The following is a 16700-nucleotide window of genomic DNA, read 5'->3' as shown; positions in this document are numbered from 1 at the left end:
GTAAACTGTGTTAAATCCTTAGTTTTGTGACTTATTTCTTTACTTTTTAAATTGACGTGTTTTTACTGAGTGTTACGTTTAATTGAGATCATCATGCTGTCTCAAATGTTTTGTTTAATTTTAGCATCGAGTTGCTTCGTAGAGTCAAAGAAAAGAAATGTACTGTTAATAATTGGTGAGTAAATATTGTCATCTCTGCATGGTGGTGAAAAAAAAATCATGTTCATTTTTCAAAGTTTGTGTTGAACTTAGGCCAGGAAATTCACCTGTGTACAATTCACTCTGTTGACACTAAAATGTGCACAATACTTTTATACATTATTGTTATCACTGGTTTACAGGCTACATAGTTGTTGGTCAGTGTTTTTTATTTTACAGAGAATGGTCTGAAAAAAGAGAAATAAGCAGTGAGTTGCAGCTTTCTGGACCAAAATGCCTTGTGATGTTAGTGGAGAAGACTGGTAGGATATGACTGAAAAGGTACATTTAAATGGTAGGGTCAGAATTAGGCATAAACAACATGAAAGCAATGGATCTACCCTTTTATTTATTTATTTATCTTTTTCAATATACATGATACATACTGGTAGTGGTTTTATATTGGTATGGGACACACTTTGGGCCCCTTAGTACAATATATCGGAGGCAAGGATACATCAACCTTTTCAACTTGCAAACAACAACCTGAGCCACAGCTGCCCCCGTAGAGTCGTTGTACACCACAGCCTACCTAAATGTTGTTGCTAACCATGTCCTTCCCTTTATGACCCCAACGTAGGATCTCCTGATGGCTACTACCAGTAGGATAATGCACCATATCACAAAGCTCAAATCATCTCCAACTGCTTTAATCAACACTTAGTTCATTGTATCCCAGTGGTCTCCACAGTCACCAGATCTCAGTCCAGTAGAGCATCTTTGGGATGTGGTGGAACTGGAGATTCTCATCATGGATGTGAAGCCAACAAATCAGCAGCAAATATGTCAATACCTGTTTTATTTATACCACATATTTACAACAATCACATTTTTCCAAAATGCTCTACAATTAAACAACAAAAACAAATAAAACAATAACATAATAAAATCATGATAAAACAAAGAAGCAGAAGAAACAAGATCTTCTATACTGCACAGAGGGCTCTAGTGATGAAGACGTTAAATGAAACAAAATATGCACAGATATTTAGGCTTACTTGCTGATATTTGGATCATCAGCTGCAGACAGGATAACATCAACTGATGAATATATAATGATTTAATTACATTTTATTTTTTAAGGCATAAAAAAAAAAAACCATTTCAGACATGTATAACCACTGCACTGTCAATGTGTATGTGATGATTTAACTATATACACCGGTAATATAAAAGAACGAGATACACAGAAACATACTGATGTCTCTTGCTTATGTCTGTGTTGTACACAGGCTGTCATGGTGAGCTTCTGTCTTCTTTTGTACAGCTGACGATGCAGGCTTTGAAACAGACGTTTATAATAATTCTGTGGTCCACACCCCTCACCTGCGCTCTCTGGCCCAACGCAGCGTGATATTCAGCAACGCCTTCACATCTGTCAGCAGCTGCTCCCCCAGCCGCTCCGCCATCCTTACCGGCCTGCCGCAGGTAACAGGCACACACATCCGGATGCTTCTCATTTGGGTGTGAAGATGCTGAAGTTAGTTTGATCTGTTTCCAGCATCAGAACGGCATGTACGGACTTCATCAAGGGGTTCATAATTTCAACTCTTTTGATGGAGTACAGAGTCTGCCGCTCCTCCTCAGCCAGGCCAACATACACACAGGTGAATAAAACAAGACCAGCTCAAGTTTACAGTCTCCCTTCTCCTGCTTTTCTCCATGTTGTTTTTTACTGTCCGATTCTTACAGGTATAATTGGAAAGAAACATGTCGGTCCTGGATCCGTTTACCCTTTTGATTTTGCCTACACAGAAGAAAACAACTCTGTCCTCCAGGTGGGGAGGAACATCACCCGGATCAAAATTCTGGTTCGCAAGTTTTTTCAGATTCATAAAGAGGAAGCTTTTAAACAAAGACAAAAGGAGAGGGAGAAAATTAGCAACAATAGGAATGTGAAAGAGGAGGAGAGGCCGTTTTTCCTTTATGTGGCCTTCCACGACACGCACCGATGTGGCCATTCCCAGCCCCAGTACGGAGCTTTCTGTGAGAAGTTTGGGAATGGAGAGATAGGGATGGGAAGAATCCCTGACTGGACACCAGTATATTACACGCCAGAACAAGTAAAGGTAAGTGATTAAATGTTTTATTGTGTTAAAAGAGCTCCCTACTATGCGCAGTCAAACACTTAAAACTCAGTTATTTAAGTGAATTTCTGATAAACACTGATTTTCTCTTTTGCTCAGTTTCAGTCCAGTTCAGTTTAAAGTCATTCATTGTTTATATTGAAGAAAACTGAAGAAAAAATTCCCCCTGATTCACCTACATGTGATGAATGTAAAAGGAAGAGTTGAAGCACTTGGACATCATTTCTGGTCTTGTCGGAATCTCAGGACATTGTGGTGTTGTACATTTGATGTTTTTAACATCAGTATTCGATTAATATTCATCCCCAGATATCCACTTTGTTACACTTAATACTTTTCCACACACTCCGGCTCTTTCTTTACCTCTACAACAAGCTCTTGCATTGTGGATGGTGGTTGCTAAAAGGATTAGCTTTAGATTATAGAAATCAGAGTTTCCACCTTGGTTTAAACTGTAGTTAACAAATACAGTCTCCTGTTTACACATCGATGCAGGACACACAATGCACCCTTTCTGACTCGCCCACCAAATCATGTCAGGAGAAAGAGAAATGGTTTGTTTTCTCTGTTTGTTTTTAACTGTTCATCTGTTTTGATCCATATTTTCTTCATCTGCATGAAAGCATTATTGTTAATAATCTGGACTGTGTACTTCTCTGCAGCCACTTTGCCTGCATTTTGTTTTATTTTATTCTAAACTCTGGCTGTTTTTAACTTTTTCTTTGTATTTAGTCAACTATTTTTGCTCTGGGGTTTTTTTTCTTTGTTTTTTATTTAGCTTTAATGCACTTTTTCTCATTGTGACTGTATTTAATTTTCTTCTGTCTTTTTAGTTCTTCACAAAATGTTCTGCAAATATAAAGTTATACAAAAAAGAAAAACACTGATTTAATTGAAGCATGAAGCTTTCTTGACTTCCCCCCATCTCATGACTTCAGGTTCCTCCTTTTGTGCCGGACACACCAGCAGCACGAGCCGACTTGGCTGCACAGTACACCACAGTCAGCAGGCTGGATCAGGGTGCGTAACACCCTCCAGACACACACCCTCCAGACCAACACACACACACACACAAGATGAAGATGATGAAGAATCCAAAGCTCCTGACAGTGTAAATTTCCTCCACAGGTATCGGATTAGTTCTTCAAGAGCTAAGAGATGCTGGTTATGAGAATGACACTCTGGTTATCTACAGCTCAGATAACGGCATCCCCTTCCCCAACGGCAGGACCAACCTGTATCAGGCCGGGACGGCTGAGCCCATGCTTGTGTCATCTCCAGAACACAGGGAGCGGTGGGGAGACACCAGCCGGGCCTACGTCAGCCTGCTGGGTAAGACAATGTTAGAGGGACACCGGAGGGCTGGATGTGGATGAAGTGCAGAGGCAACATTTATAATATTAAGAAGATTATTTTAGAAGATATTATTAAGAAGATAAGTAGTTTTCTGACATGTTTCTGTTCTGGAAAACTGTTCCTGGTAGTTTACTTGACGAGCAACATTCACAATCACGCATCCAAGAAGTCAGTTTATCTGATGTGCTTAAATGGCCACAAGAGGGAGACTGAAGAGCAATGTTGTTTCTCAAAAAGATGAGCTGAAATGTTTCATATCATTTGTAAAATAATGCTCGTTCAAAACCAGTAATTCCACATATTTGCAGCAAATTTTGACAGACAGTTATAACACAGTGTTACAGACTGAAACTGTGTAAAAATCCTATTTTCTTTATCTTCACATTGAATATTTTGCAGTCCTGTGAAACCAAACTGTCTGGGACCAGCTTACAAAAACAGCCGATTCAGAGGTGTGATTATTGATTTTTTTAGCCAATCAAATGACTTTGTATTTTATTCTTTAAACAAAGAGAAATGTTCCTTCCTTATAAAGAAACTCTTCATTCTTCTGAAATATCAAAGATAACATAAAGTGAGAAAAGCTGCAGAGATTTATAAAAACATGCGCAACAATTTTAACGAGCTTGAAAGTAAATATCACATCCGACCACCTTTATTCTTCGTCACAGCCTGAATCCTCTTACACAAGCTTGCTTATCTTTTCTTTTAGTCTGCATGAACATTTCTTCTGGCTTCTTAAAGGACTTTTCAAAACTCTTAGGATGTTGCTGTCTTTTCCTCCATTCCTTATTGAGATGATCTCACCTCCTTCAGTAATGTTGATCTCCGGGCTCTGGAGGGGACCGATGACTTCATTAGACCTGTTGCTACCGATTTGCCATCCGGGGGTCTTAACTATGCAGCGGGATTAGTGGCTGAGTGATGTGTCTTCAGGCTCAGCTCTGGATTTTCAGCATCACAAAGCTGGTTTGCTTCTTACCTGAAAACCTAATTTGCTCCAGAACAGATTAGGTTTCAGACTGAGTGAAAAAACCCAGAAAAGCTCTTCTGGACCAGTCATGTTTCTTTAAAAAGAGATCACTGGATGCACAGGCAAAAGTGTCTATCTAAACCTTTTAAAGTTAAACAACAATTAAAATGTTTATAGACTCCTCATTCCAACAAAAAATATTTGAAATATTTCAAATGAAGACTTGTTACTCTAAAACTAGTCAGTGATGATGTTTAAAGATGTCAAACTAACGTCATTTATGTATTAAAATCATTGAGCTATAAATGATTTCCTTATTTTCTCCTGAAGTGAATGTGCACTTTGTCAAACTCATCAGATTGCACCAACAGATGTCTGCATGTTCACATATCTTATAAGATACAAACCATTACAGGCTTGTAGAGCCCTGATGACAGAAAAAGAACTTCAACATTTACAGTCATCCCACGGACTGCTTTTTATTGCTTCTCTTTATCTGGAACAAAGATCATCACAGTCAGCCAGTGTTGCATCTGACGTAAGACTGAAAGTTTTTCATATGATTATAGAACTAGACCTGCAGCAGTGAGCTTTATGTAATTTTCTTTACATTTGTACTCTTGATGCAACAGCTATTGCTTTTCATGTTACCTGACATATGATTGTGACTGGTCAGCCGATGCCCACTCTGCCCAGTTTACCTGGATGCACACAGAAACGTGGACTGATTTACGGCGTTGATAAGCAGTATTGTAATACCGATTTGGAGAGGTCTCTGTTACTGTGGTTATTTCAGCTCAATCATACCCTGGATATGTCGAGCCGTCCTTCTAATGTAAGAAAAAAGAGAAACATGTTTCTCTGTATTTTTTTTCCCCATTTCTTTGTGACAATAACAAGAATCAATGTTAAATGGTTCACAAATGGAGATAACGGTTAATAATGTAGGAACGACAGTAGAGCTGGTCCAGATGGATCTGACAGGTTTATTTCTACAATATTAAAAGAATATATTTTAGGCAGTTTCACTACCAAACAGAGCAGGACCTGAAAGTATTCAGAATGACTTGATGGACCCGCTTGCCTGGAGGCCGTGTCTTATCAGCCTTCTGGCTGCTGTTCATAGTTTTAGATCCCTGCCTTTTCTTTTGTCATCCTCTTGTCAAGTTTCTTCATATTTCTGAAGAACAAGATCAGCTGAGCTTTAGCCATTAGCCAGTTAAGAATAACTTTATTGGTATATAAAATACGATTTTATGTCTGTCAAACTGTGTTACGTTTGGTGTTTTTTATAGATGCAACTAAAGGAACAGCAACTAACAAAGCGCCGAAAAGCTTTACTTCAGATGAGATTTATCGTTTCTTCACTGTCTTTTAATAAATTTCTCCACCTATTGTCTTTTTTTTTTTTTTTCTTGGCAGACATCACTCCAACCATTCTGGACTGGTTTTCTGTGTCTTACCCCTCCTACCGCCTCCCTGGCAGCCCCACCACTCAGGTCCTCCTCACTGGTCGCTCCTTACTGCCTGCTTTGGTCTCTGAGCCCAGCAGCTGGCACACAGTCTACTCCAGCCAGTCCCTGCATGAGGTCAGGGTATTTCAGCTACTCACACATACAGAACGCTCTCATGAAGCAGCAAAACACCTGCCCTGACATCTCTACTGTCGTTTCAATTACAGATAACTATGTACTATCCGATTCGTTCTGTCCACCAAGGGACGTATCACCTTCTTCACAACCTGCATTACCGCATGCCTTTCCCCATCGATCAGGATCTGTACGTGTCACCCACCTTTCAGGACCTTCTGAACCGTACCAGGCTGCATCAGCCGACACACTGGTTCAAAAGCCTGGATGAGTATTACTACAGAGAGCGCTGGGAGCTGTTTGACACCAGGTCTGTAACAGCAGCACACACTTTATTCTGTGGAGGTAAAAAAATCCTCGCTGTGAGGATCCATCAGTAAACCACATTTGGTTAAAGTGTTAGAAGATCCTCACAATCACAGTACCCCATCCAAAACAGTGGATGTCTCAGGACCACAGCTTAAATTAGTAACAGTAATTTAGTGAGTTTAGTGATGAAAAATTGGCCTAAAACTGAAGTAAAAGATGTTCACATTTTCATGTTCAGAAGAGGTAATGAATGTGGCTGTAAAAGGCATAAAAACAAACTCTAAAAGTCTACATGTTCAGGATCAGAGCAGTCTTATTGGCACATTTATGAGAGAATTTTGTAAATGATCAATGAGCTCCCAGTTTAAATACACCCTGCTTATAATTAACCTGTTAGACTTTAAAAATCATTAGTTAATCGTCACAGTTGAGATATTTCAAAGAGAAAGAAATTTGTGTTAAAAAAAAACCCGTCGTATTTCCCTTTGAATAAGGTTTCTGGTTTTATGTGGCTTTTAATAGAGATAAATTGAGACTTGTATAGTTGGATCCATTTGATCTGCAAAGCCATTGTTTCAGGGTTGAGATCTACTGTCTCTCTCTCTTCACATCGGTGAAGCTTTCTGTATGCAGAGCTTCGTGTCTTCGCTTTGGCCTGCTGGTTTTTGAAGACATGTCGGACTCTGGAGAACTGTGACAGTCATTTTTCATCATTTAAATGATAAACTGATGCTTCAGCAAAATATGACAGATAAATCAATAATATAAACGGCCATTAGGAGTAGCCTTGCTCTTTTTGCTTGACTGTGATCAAACACAAAATCAACCTTTTCTCTCTCTCTCTCTGAATTTGGCATGGGTGCCAAAACCAAGGATTAGTTATAAAAAACTTTGTCGTCTTCAAATGTAACTTTTTTTTCATTACAATTACAATTATTACAGTATTTAATTTACATGTAAATGTTTATTTAAATTAATTAGCACTATATTGCACTTTTGCACAGACATAGAAAAACGTAAGTTTATTTCTTTCTTCTTTGGAAAAAGAAGTTCAATGTTTCCTAAAGACATTAACAACTAGAAGTGTTGGTCTACCATTTGGTAGAGGTAAATTTGCAGGGACTTTGATGAATTTACCTTTAAAAAACATCAGGAAACAAACCTGCCTGGACAATCTCTACCAATTGGTTTTGGTTTGTAAAAACCCAAACTAAGTGTTTGTTATAACACTACTGTTCTAAATTTCAACCATTTCACTGTTGTTACATGATTATTAACTTCTTCCTTTTGGCATCTCAACCATTTGCTAAAAAACATTTATTTTGTTTATTCTTTGACACGTCTTTGGATAAAAAAGTAGAGACGGGGGACTTGCAAATGGGTTCTCCTGTCTCTGATGCTGAAGTTGTTTTAAAGTTCCTACCTGGCAAGGCTCTGGCTGGTGGACGAGATCCGTCCAGAGTTCCTGAAGGATCTGGATCCTGTTGGGCTGTCATCATTAACACTCCTCTGCAGCATTGTGTGGACATCAGGACGGTGCTTCTGGACTGGCAGTCTGGGGTGGTGGCCCCCCTCTTAAGGAGGGGGGACCAGTGTGCTCTAGCTACAAGAGGATAACACTTCACAGCCTCCTCGCTAAGGTCTTTTAAGGGTTCCTAGGGAGGGGGGTCATCAGATAGTTGAACATTGGACTGAGGAGGCGCAGTATGGTTTTTATCATGGTTGTGGAACATCTCTACACCCTAGGTAAGACCTGTCTTCATGTGCTTTGTGGACATGGAGAAAAACCATTCCACCGTGTACCTTGGGGTGTCCTGTGGTGGGTGCTCTGGGAGGATGGAGTACCTTGTACGAGCTGTCCGGTCCCTGCTAGACTGGTGCAAAATCTTGGTCCAGATAACCAGCAGTAAGTCAGATTCATTTCCAGTGAGAGATCCTCCAAGATTGGCTTTTGTTACAGATTCTTATCATAACTTTTATGGGTAGAATTTCTAAGATCAGCCAAGGAGTGGAGAGGTGTGGTGGCTGAAATGGGTTTCCTCCCCAGGGTGGAGTTATGGTGAGAAGTATGGTCAGCTGGGGAGGGTTCAGTGTAGAACCACTGCTCCTCCGCATCAAGCGAAGCCAGATGAGGTGGATCGGGCAAGGATGGCTCTCGGATGTCTTACTGGTAAGGTGTTCGTGACACATCCCACTGAGAAGGGACCCTAGGGAAGACCCAGGATACACTGGAGGGACTAAGTCTCTCGACTGGCCTGGGAATGCCTCGGGATCCCCCCGTATGAGCAAGAAGAAGTTGACTGGGAGTGGGAATTGTGGCCTTCTCTGCTTAGGCAGCTTCCCCCACAGTCCGACCGTCCAATGGATGGAAAACAGACTGATATTTTGAGGTTTATTTTTGTTCGTGTGTTTTTAACCTCAGTATATTTAAAGTTTGACTACAATCTACGAATTAAACATGTTAAGAAAGAGTTGGAATATGTTTCCCTGAGGAAAAAAAAGATTTGAATAAAATTTACAGAAAACCTCATGTGAGTGGAAACATGAGTGCCAGGGTCACGGGGGAGCTGGAGCCTATCCCAGCAGTCTGGGAGTCACAGGTATGCCCTGTGGCCTCATAGCAAGGTGTGGGCTGTGTTGCAGCCCACAACATCAGTTCATTAATCCAAAAAATGTTCATTTGTCATTTTGGGCATGTTTAGAGTAACTGACTTTGTTTTGTTCTCTCATTATTTAGAAAATGAATGAATAATGCTTTAATGCTAAACACAGGACAGACCCCATGGAAACGAAGAACCTGGTGTCAGACCCAGCCTACAGTGACGTGCTGGACAGCCTGAGACAGAGTCTGCAGAAGTGGCAGTGGGAGACAGGAGACCCTTGGGTCTGTGGACCTGACTACGTCCTGGAGGACAAACTGGAGCCGCACTGCAGACCCCTCTACAATGGACTCTAATGGTACTCTGACTCATCTTGATTGAAGTGATACCTGAGAGCATAAAAGCATTTACCCTCAAATCCATGACATTTATGTGAATTTATATTTTTGTACATTGCTACTGCTTTTAATGGAAGAAAATAAACTATTTCAGTTCATGACATTGTTTTAGTCCCCCTTCAATATACTTTGTCATTCAAGTCAGTGATTCTCTTCTCATTTGAATGTACATTTTTTATCCTCCAGACTGCCTTACACAATTGTATTTTTGGAAGAAAAAAAAAAAAAAAGAAGTACACACCATTTAACCGTCTCCATTATTTATCTGAGCAGCTAAAGACTTATTTGCTAATTAAACTCAGCCAGCCGGATTTATAATGCATAACTGGGGATGTCAGCAAATCAATCTTGAAAGGGTTTGTATTGATAATTCTTTTTTTTTTTTTTTTTTTTAAAATCAAAGACACAATTTTGAAGTGATACTAAACAGAAAGAACATCCATCATTTAGAAAATTCGGATGAATTTATTCATTCTTGATAATTGATCTGCATATCTTTATGCTTCTAATTCTCCCATTTCACTCATGTTGGAGTCTTTTGAAGTCTGCTGTTCTAATTCTTCTGTGGTGACAACTTTTTAGCTGAATGGATTGGACAAACAGGGCTGGTATACCTTATCTTTGGGGGTTTGGGACATTGTGCAGCTTATTCTCTTTACTGAAACAATTAACTTGAGTGGAAAATTACTTTAGGGATAATGCACGTAGGCAGTGTGTGTTAAGATGTTTAATACACCCAGGTAATTTTAACTAACAACTATTTTGTCCAGATAAGTAAACACAAAATGTCCTCTTTGAGCCATATCCTTATGTCTCACTGTTTGTCACAGTCCACTGTTTTTTGTTTTTTTAAAAAGAAAATTTTCTTGATAACATCCAAGTGCCAGAGAAGATCTGACGTCCTAAACCTCCCTCTGCTCTGATTTGATGAATGTCTGTAGGTCACGATAACGTCGCCTGAGCATCCTATATAAACAGCAGAGTTTTCATAGAGCCAAGCAAAACAAAGTCTCCGCAGACAGAAAAGACAAGAGATAAGCATAAAAAGAAGAGAAGGTAGCTCATCCGCACAAATCCAAGACATGGGGAGATCTGTCAGGTTTGCTGTGGTTTGCATCGGAGTGTCTTTACTCATCTCCTGCCATTCAGTCGAAGCCTGGTACAAGCAGTCAACTGGGCCCAGTTACTACTCGGTGGGTCGCGCCTCCGGTTTGCTGTCCGGTATCAGGAGGTCGCCGTACGTCCGGAGAGCCGAGTCTGAAGAGACGCTGATGGACAGCGGGGAGACAGCAGGTAACAACGCGATCCCAGAAGCTAACAAACAGGTCTCCGTCTTCAAAAACATGGTAAGTAAGCTACTAAATGACAACAACTCATGTTCCTGTTTCAGGGAAATTATTTGAGCTTGAGCTTGTTCAAGAAATGCGCGTAAAGTTCGCTTTCCACGCACCGCAAGAGACAAACTAAACCTGTAACATGCCTACAGAGGCGCAGATAAAAGTTTTAATTATAAAGAAAAAAAACAGTATATCTATATGGAGATTTAAAATTTTTAAAAAATATATATTTTAAAATAAAAACTAAGCTCACTGTTCTGCGTAAAGACGCAACCCTCTGAATGCCGACACAAGAAAATAAAGTATTAAAGATGAGGGATATTTTCAGGTCTACAGAGAAATGTTTCGGCATTTACAAGGACACACACAATAAATCTAAAAATCCCTGATCATCTCTTACAGGCTATCTGCGTCAAAGACATCTCTCCTAACCTGAAGAGCTGCGAGCTGCTGCGGGACGGGACGGGCACCTTCCAGTGCAAAGCGGACGTCTTCCTCACCCTGGACTCCATGGACTGCCTGTCCGCGTGAGTCCCGGTTCGGCCACGCAGACAGTGTTCCACCTCCACCAAAACCCCAAAGCCGCTTCTCTGGAAAACGCAAACTAGCAAACGGGGAGACAGAGCAGCATGGGGGGGTTTGGAGGGCGAGAACCGCGATCATTGTTGATTATGGACCGTTGCAAACTCTGAATATTTTCCTTTATTTTAGAAAAGAAAAAAAAAAGTTTGCTTTGTTTTGGTTACATAAACAAAATAAAAATAAGGAAAAAATATTGCCATAATTAGTTGAAGCCATTTTCATCCCAGAAGACTTTACATCTTTAATGTTTAACCCTGAAATGTACCCGCGTTATCAAACTGTATTACATGTCTATAAAGTTGACTGCAGTGCAGATTTCCTGGAATACTGTTGATTTATTTTATTTATTAAAATGAACAAACTGATAATCTGCTGTCTGGTCTGAATTTACTGGCAGATGAACGAAAACGCAAATTACATCTTTGTATTGACCTTTCATCTAACAAGATAATTGTCCTAAAATAATTTTAAACAGGCACATTATTAAATGCCTTTAATTTATTTTTGCCTTAGTTCAGTGCAGTACACAGTAAAATACAGAAAACAATAATGTGAGGATGTGGTCCACAAAATTTGAAAAAGGAAACAAGCCATAAAGCAGGAAACATGAAAGTGTGGAGAGAAAAATATGCAGATTCCTTGCAGGTAATTCAACCCCACTTTATTATAAGGCACTTGGGTGTGATTTTCTTTAAGGATGCAGACTACGTGAGTCATTACTTTATCTTTTTTATAACTGGAGTAAGAGAAGCTGGTGTGATAGTCAGTCAGTTGCTTGGAGGACTCTTCAAAACCAGCTCCAGCAAAGTTAATGCCACCAATCAGATGGAGGAGTCACCATCCTGCTGCCAAATCGGCTAATGTGTCAGAGCAGAAAAATAATCACCACAGATGAAAGGAGGGAAATTAAATCCAAGTGAGATGCTTCAGGGATGTTTGTATCATACGTGCTTCCATTTATAATAAATTTCCCAGCATCATTGCGAAGTGATAACAGTCAGGAGGACGATTGAGGGCAAGGTTTTAGAAATGCTTGCCGTGCAGATGATTTCAAGTAAACGCAAACTGGTAGTTTTAACAGTGATCACAGCCTCATTAGGAGGGTGTGACGCACACGATCTGCACAGCAAAAACACTGTGATAAATGAGGGGAAAACATGATGGTAAACGTGGATGAACCACTCGCCAAGGAAGTTAATGAACAAACAGCAATTCCTCACCTCCTCACTGTCCTGCTTCCTCCTCTCAAAGGACACAAATACGTGGCACATATTGTTTTTCCTAGCGTTCATAAAAAGAGAAACATATGTTTGTCGCTTCATTTTGCACTACAGAAAAAATAATAATAAAAATGCTTCATATTCTCAGAGCTGCGTTTAAAAGTCAACATTTTAGGACTCCAAAGGAAGATAAGATGAAGCACCCTTCACCTCCAGACCAAGAATCACAGGCTGCACATCATGTAACAGAAAGTGGAAAACCTTTTTGATGGGATGATCGGCATATTCTGTCTTTTCTGTTTGCTTTCGGACAGTTTCAGACTTCCCACATGAGACATCACTTCAGGTGTGATGCGGTCTCACAGTGCAGCGGCTCATATGGATGCTGTTAGGCTACAGGAGCGATACGGCTTCCAGGTTTTCTTTGATTATTGTGTCCATGACCACCTGGAAAACAACCTGGATGTTTGAGGTGTCGGTTGCCGTGGTGAAGTGATGGTAGACAAGTTTGCTGGGTGAGTTGTTGAGAGAGACGAAGGCGGCAGCGATGAAACGAGCGGCTGAGTCCACATCGCAGTCTGCGCCTGGGACAGAGACGAACAAGGAGAGGTCAGTTCGACCAAAACAAGCAGGAAAGACCCAAACTATTCCCTCTGAATAAGCAGACAAACACCTGACTGTGATCTGTAGATGAAAATAAACCAACAAAAATAATTAGAAAATCTCAATAAAGCTGGACTGCAGGAGATAAAACAGTTCAAATTAGGAAAATGCAGCTAATTGTCAGATTATTCCACCAACCGGGCAGATTCAGAAGAAACATTCAGATCATTTAAGGAAAGATTGATCAATATTCACTGATTAATTAATATTATTAATATTAATATTAATAATATTAATATTGATTAATATTAATATTCACTCACTTTCAGAAGCATTATCACTAAAATCTGCATCAGATGTCAGTGAAATAACCTCTGGGACAGATAAATTACAAGCTGTGTTGACATGTCTATTTGTGCTTTCAAACATAACCATAAGACAGCAAACATCATATTTGTTAGGTTTAAAGCTCCTCTGAAACCAGTTGCACTTTGTCTCGCCTTTCTTTATACCCAGATGTTACTGTGATGCAAAAGAGGACGGGGAAAAATATTTATGAAAAATAGCTGCTGGGAATCTTAGGTGCAACAATATGCAGCAAAAACAAAGATCCTCTGACTTCCTGAGTACAGACGTAATGTTAAAGTTTCTTTTTTTAAAACATGACTTTCAAATGAAAAACTGTATTTTTGCAAAACTCTTGAGCAAAAGTACTTTTTCTTGCACCCATGGTTCTTTCTAGTCATGTGGGGAATCTGAAACAGAATGCATAGCATAATGGAAGATTGGTTCAATCATGCAAACATGAGAAAAACCACAGAAAATGATATTGGATTCATCATCATATCTGTGGTTAGTCAGATGAACACTCGCTCTGCTCGCTGACCCCAATCCCAAGTGTGTTAGCATTTTTATTGACATTTGCATGAGAGCAGAGGGGGCACGGCTCCTGGTGAGACCACTGAGATACGGGAGGTGAAATGCTGAGCAAATATAAAAAATCTCCCAAATTAACAGTGTGTGTAACGCTGAGAGCTTATTATCAGTCTGTCTTTTAAAATGGACTTAACTTTAGAATTTGTCTGGCTTTTTTTTTTTTAATCTGAAATGGGATTTTGAAATTTACTGGCAACTCCTGATGTTACATGAAACCATACTGAAGTGGGGAATATTACAACATCCATGGATTACTGAAGCTGGGTTTCCTTTAAAAAAATATTTAGGACTCGTAATTCTCACCTAGACCTGCGATAAACTGGCGACCTGTCCAGGGTGTACCCTGCCTCTCGTCCCAAGGCTGCTGGGATAGACTCCAGCTTCCCCCGCGACCCTTACTAGGATTAAGCGGGTTCAGGAAATGAATGAATGAATTCTCACCTAGATTTACAGAACATTTGTTGTTCTGTGTCATGTAAAGTGCCCTGTTACAACATTGTTGTGAAGTGGCACTATACAAATAAAGTTGAATTGAATTGTTCTCATAGTTCCTAGTTTACTTGTCTGTAATGTTTTTATGGGCTAAATCAATCAATAAATCAATCAATAAAAACTTTATCTATAGAGCACTTTCACATACCACAAAGTAACAGAAGCACTGTAGAGTTAAATAAAATATATCAACATTAATATCATAAAACAACATTTAAAGCTGGGGTAGGTAATCTTGCTCAGAGATTTTTTTTCCCTCTGGGTGAAGTGGTTCCTCAACCTGATAGTAGTCTGGACATTTTGTAATCATGAACAATAAGAAATATAGTTAGACCCCTCAGTTTACTGTAAATCTGCAAAAACTCTGACCAATCAAGACGTTCGGACGAATTGAAGATGTTCATTTCTTATATTTCGTAAGCTTCTTCTCCCGGCTCCCCTCCTCCCTCTCCTGCAGTGCATACCTGATAGCCACACCCTGCATACAAATAGTGTGTGAGGATGAAAATACAAAGTAGTAAAGAAGAAACTCAGAAAGCAAACATGGCTGAGAAAATGCAGGAAGGATTTCCCCAACCCGGCTCGGTTCATTTGCCTCCTCCTGCTAAACAGTCGAGAAAAAGAAAATTGTTGGTTGAAAAAGCTGCGAATAAAAAAAGCCTTGGATTACATAAGGAGCAAGACCAGAGAGGGGGGGGAGGCAAGACAGGGTGCCACTTTCAAACCTTGCTCGGTCCCCAACAACACCAACCCAGCTTAAAACAGACAATATAAGACAGAAAAAACCTAGTCGTCATTCTCTCTGGAGTTAAAAGCCAACGTAAAAAGATGTGTTTTTAAAAGACACTAAAAGCAACTTAAAGTCCTAGCTGACCTCACAGATAGAGGGAGACAATTCCAGAGTTTGGGGTCTGCTGTAGAAAAGGCTCTGTCTCCCTGAGTCAAGTCTTAGGGACCAGTACAAGTATCTGGTCTTCAGATCTCAGAGCTCTAACAAGAAGATGTCGGTGCAGAAGCTCAGAAAGGTACAAAGGTGCCAGACAATTTAATCATTTAAAAGCCAGAAGTAAAACTTTAAAAACTATTCTAAAAGAGACGGGCAGCCAGTGAAGAGAACACAATACAGGGGACATGTGCTCACACCGTCTTTTCCCCGTTAACAGGCGGGCAGCTGAGTTCTGTCCCAGCTGTAGACGGAGGAGGAGAGACTGGTCAATCCCAGTATAAAGTGACTTGCAGTAGTCCAGTCTAGAGAAGATAAAAGCATGAATGACCCTTTCCAGGTCATCACAAGGAAGATAAGGCTTCACTTTACTGATAAGCCTCAGATGATGAAAACTAGACTGGAATACTGCACTGACCTCAAAATTTAAAATTAAAATCAAAGAAAACCCCAAGATGTTTAAGAAAAGGGCGAAGCCTACAGCACTGCTGCATCCTGCCAGCAGGTCAGTAAATGACAAATCACTCGTCAGATGTTGGCTTGTGTTTTGGTCCTGGAGTTCAACAACGGTCTAATAAACAGAAAAACTGAAGAGATCTGGAAGGATTTTTGTCATAAATTCATCCACAGTGCAGACATCATCCCTGCAGACTTAAAAATAATCACCTTTTTAGCTTGCTGTACAAACAGGAAGCTTTATTAGAGTGATAATATGGCCATTTCTTGGCTCAATTTTTCATTAAATGGACACTTAAAATGTTTTTTAGGGGTTAAGAGCTCAAATTTCAAGTCATTCAGCTGACAGATTGGTTGACTGGTTCCATTTTAAAGATTAAAAACAATTCTCAGTAACATCAGCCTCACCTTTAAACTGTGGTAAATATAACCGTAGATGTCGTCCAGAGTGTAAAATCTTGTCTTGAAAAAGGTCGATCTTGTTCATGAATAAAATCTGAAAACAAAACAGAAACATTCAGCCAGAAACGCAAAAACACACTTCCTCCTTCGAAAAAAGTTGACATGAGAGAAAATAAGGAAATAAACAGGAAATGTTTAATATCACTGCAGCAGTAACCC

At 39.9% G+C, this 16700-nt stretch overlaps 3 protein-coding genes across 3 annotated transcripts in view; 2 read left to right on the top strand and 1 right to left on the bottom strand.

Moving 5' to 3' along the window:
- sgsh (N-sulfoglucosamine sulfohydrolase (sulfamidase)) lies at nucleotides 1–9519 on the top strand. Its single transcript, XM_079261100.1, has 9 exons — nucleotides 1–175; nucleotides 1466–1626; nucleotides 1700–1805; nucleotides 1891–2267; nucleotides 3224–3305; nucleotides 3414–3617; nucleotides 6037–6203; nucleotides 6296–6513; nucleotides 9285–9519. The coding sequence occupies exons 1-9, from the start codon at nucleotides 94–96 to the stop codon at nucleotides 9466–9468; spliced, it is 1581 nt and encodes a 526-aa protein (XP_079117226.1). The 5' UTR covers nucleotides 1–93; the 3' UTR covers nucleotides 9469–9519.
- Nucleotides 9520–10572: 1053 nt separating this feature from the next.
- On the top strand, nucleotides 10573–11518 carry npb (neuropeptide B). Its single transcript, XM_079264836.1, has 2 exons — nucleotides 10573–10856; nucleotides 11250–11518. The coding sequence occupies exons 1-2, from the start codon at nucleotides 10593–10595 to the stop codon at nucleotides 11376–11378; spliced, it is 393 nt and encodes a 130-aa protein (XP_079120962.1). The 5' UTR covers nucleotides 10573–10592; the 3' UTR covers nucleotides 11379–11518.
- A 1407-nt stretch (nucleotides 11519–12925) lies between these two features.
- gnav1 (guanine nucleotide binding protein (G protein) alpha v1) overlaps nucleotides 12926–16700 on the bottom strand; it is a 38447-nt gene continuing 34672 nt past the window's right edge. Inside the window, exons 8-9 of the mRNA XM_079261779.1 lie at nucleotides 16488–16575; nucleotides 12926–13233 (exon numbers count right to left, since the gene is read on the bottom strand). Of these exons, the coding sequence (XP_079117905.1) occupies nucleotides 13043–13233; nucleotides 16488–16575 (279 nt within the window). The 3' untranslated portion in view covers nucleotides 12926–13042. The remainder of the gene's footprint in view (nucleotides 13234–16487; nucleotides 16576–16700) is intronic.

The sequence above is a fragment of the Telmatherina bonti genome, assembly GCF_933228915.1.
Source record: "Telmatherina bonti genome assembly, chromosome: 3".
Taxonomy (NCBI): domain Eukaryota; kingdom Metazoa; phylum Chordata; class Actinopteri; order Atheriniformes; family Telmatherinidae; genus Telmatherina; species Telmatherina bonti.
This window is presented reverse-complemented; position numbering and strand designations above follow the sequence as displayed.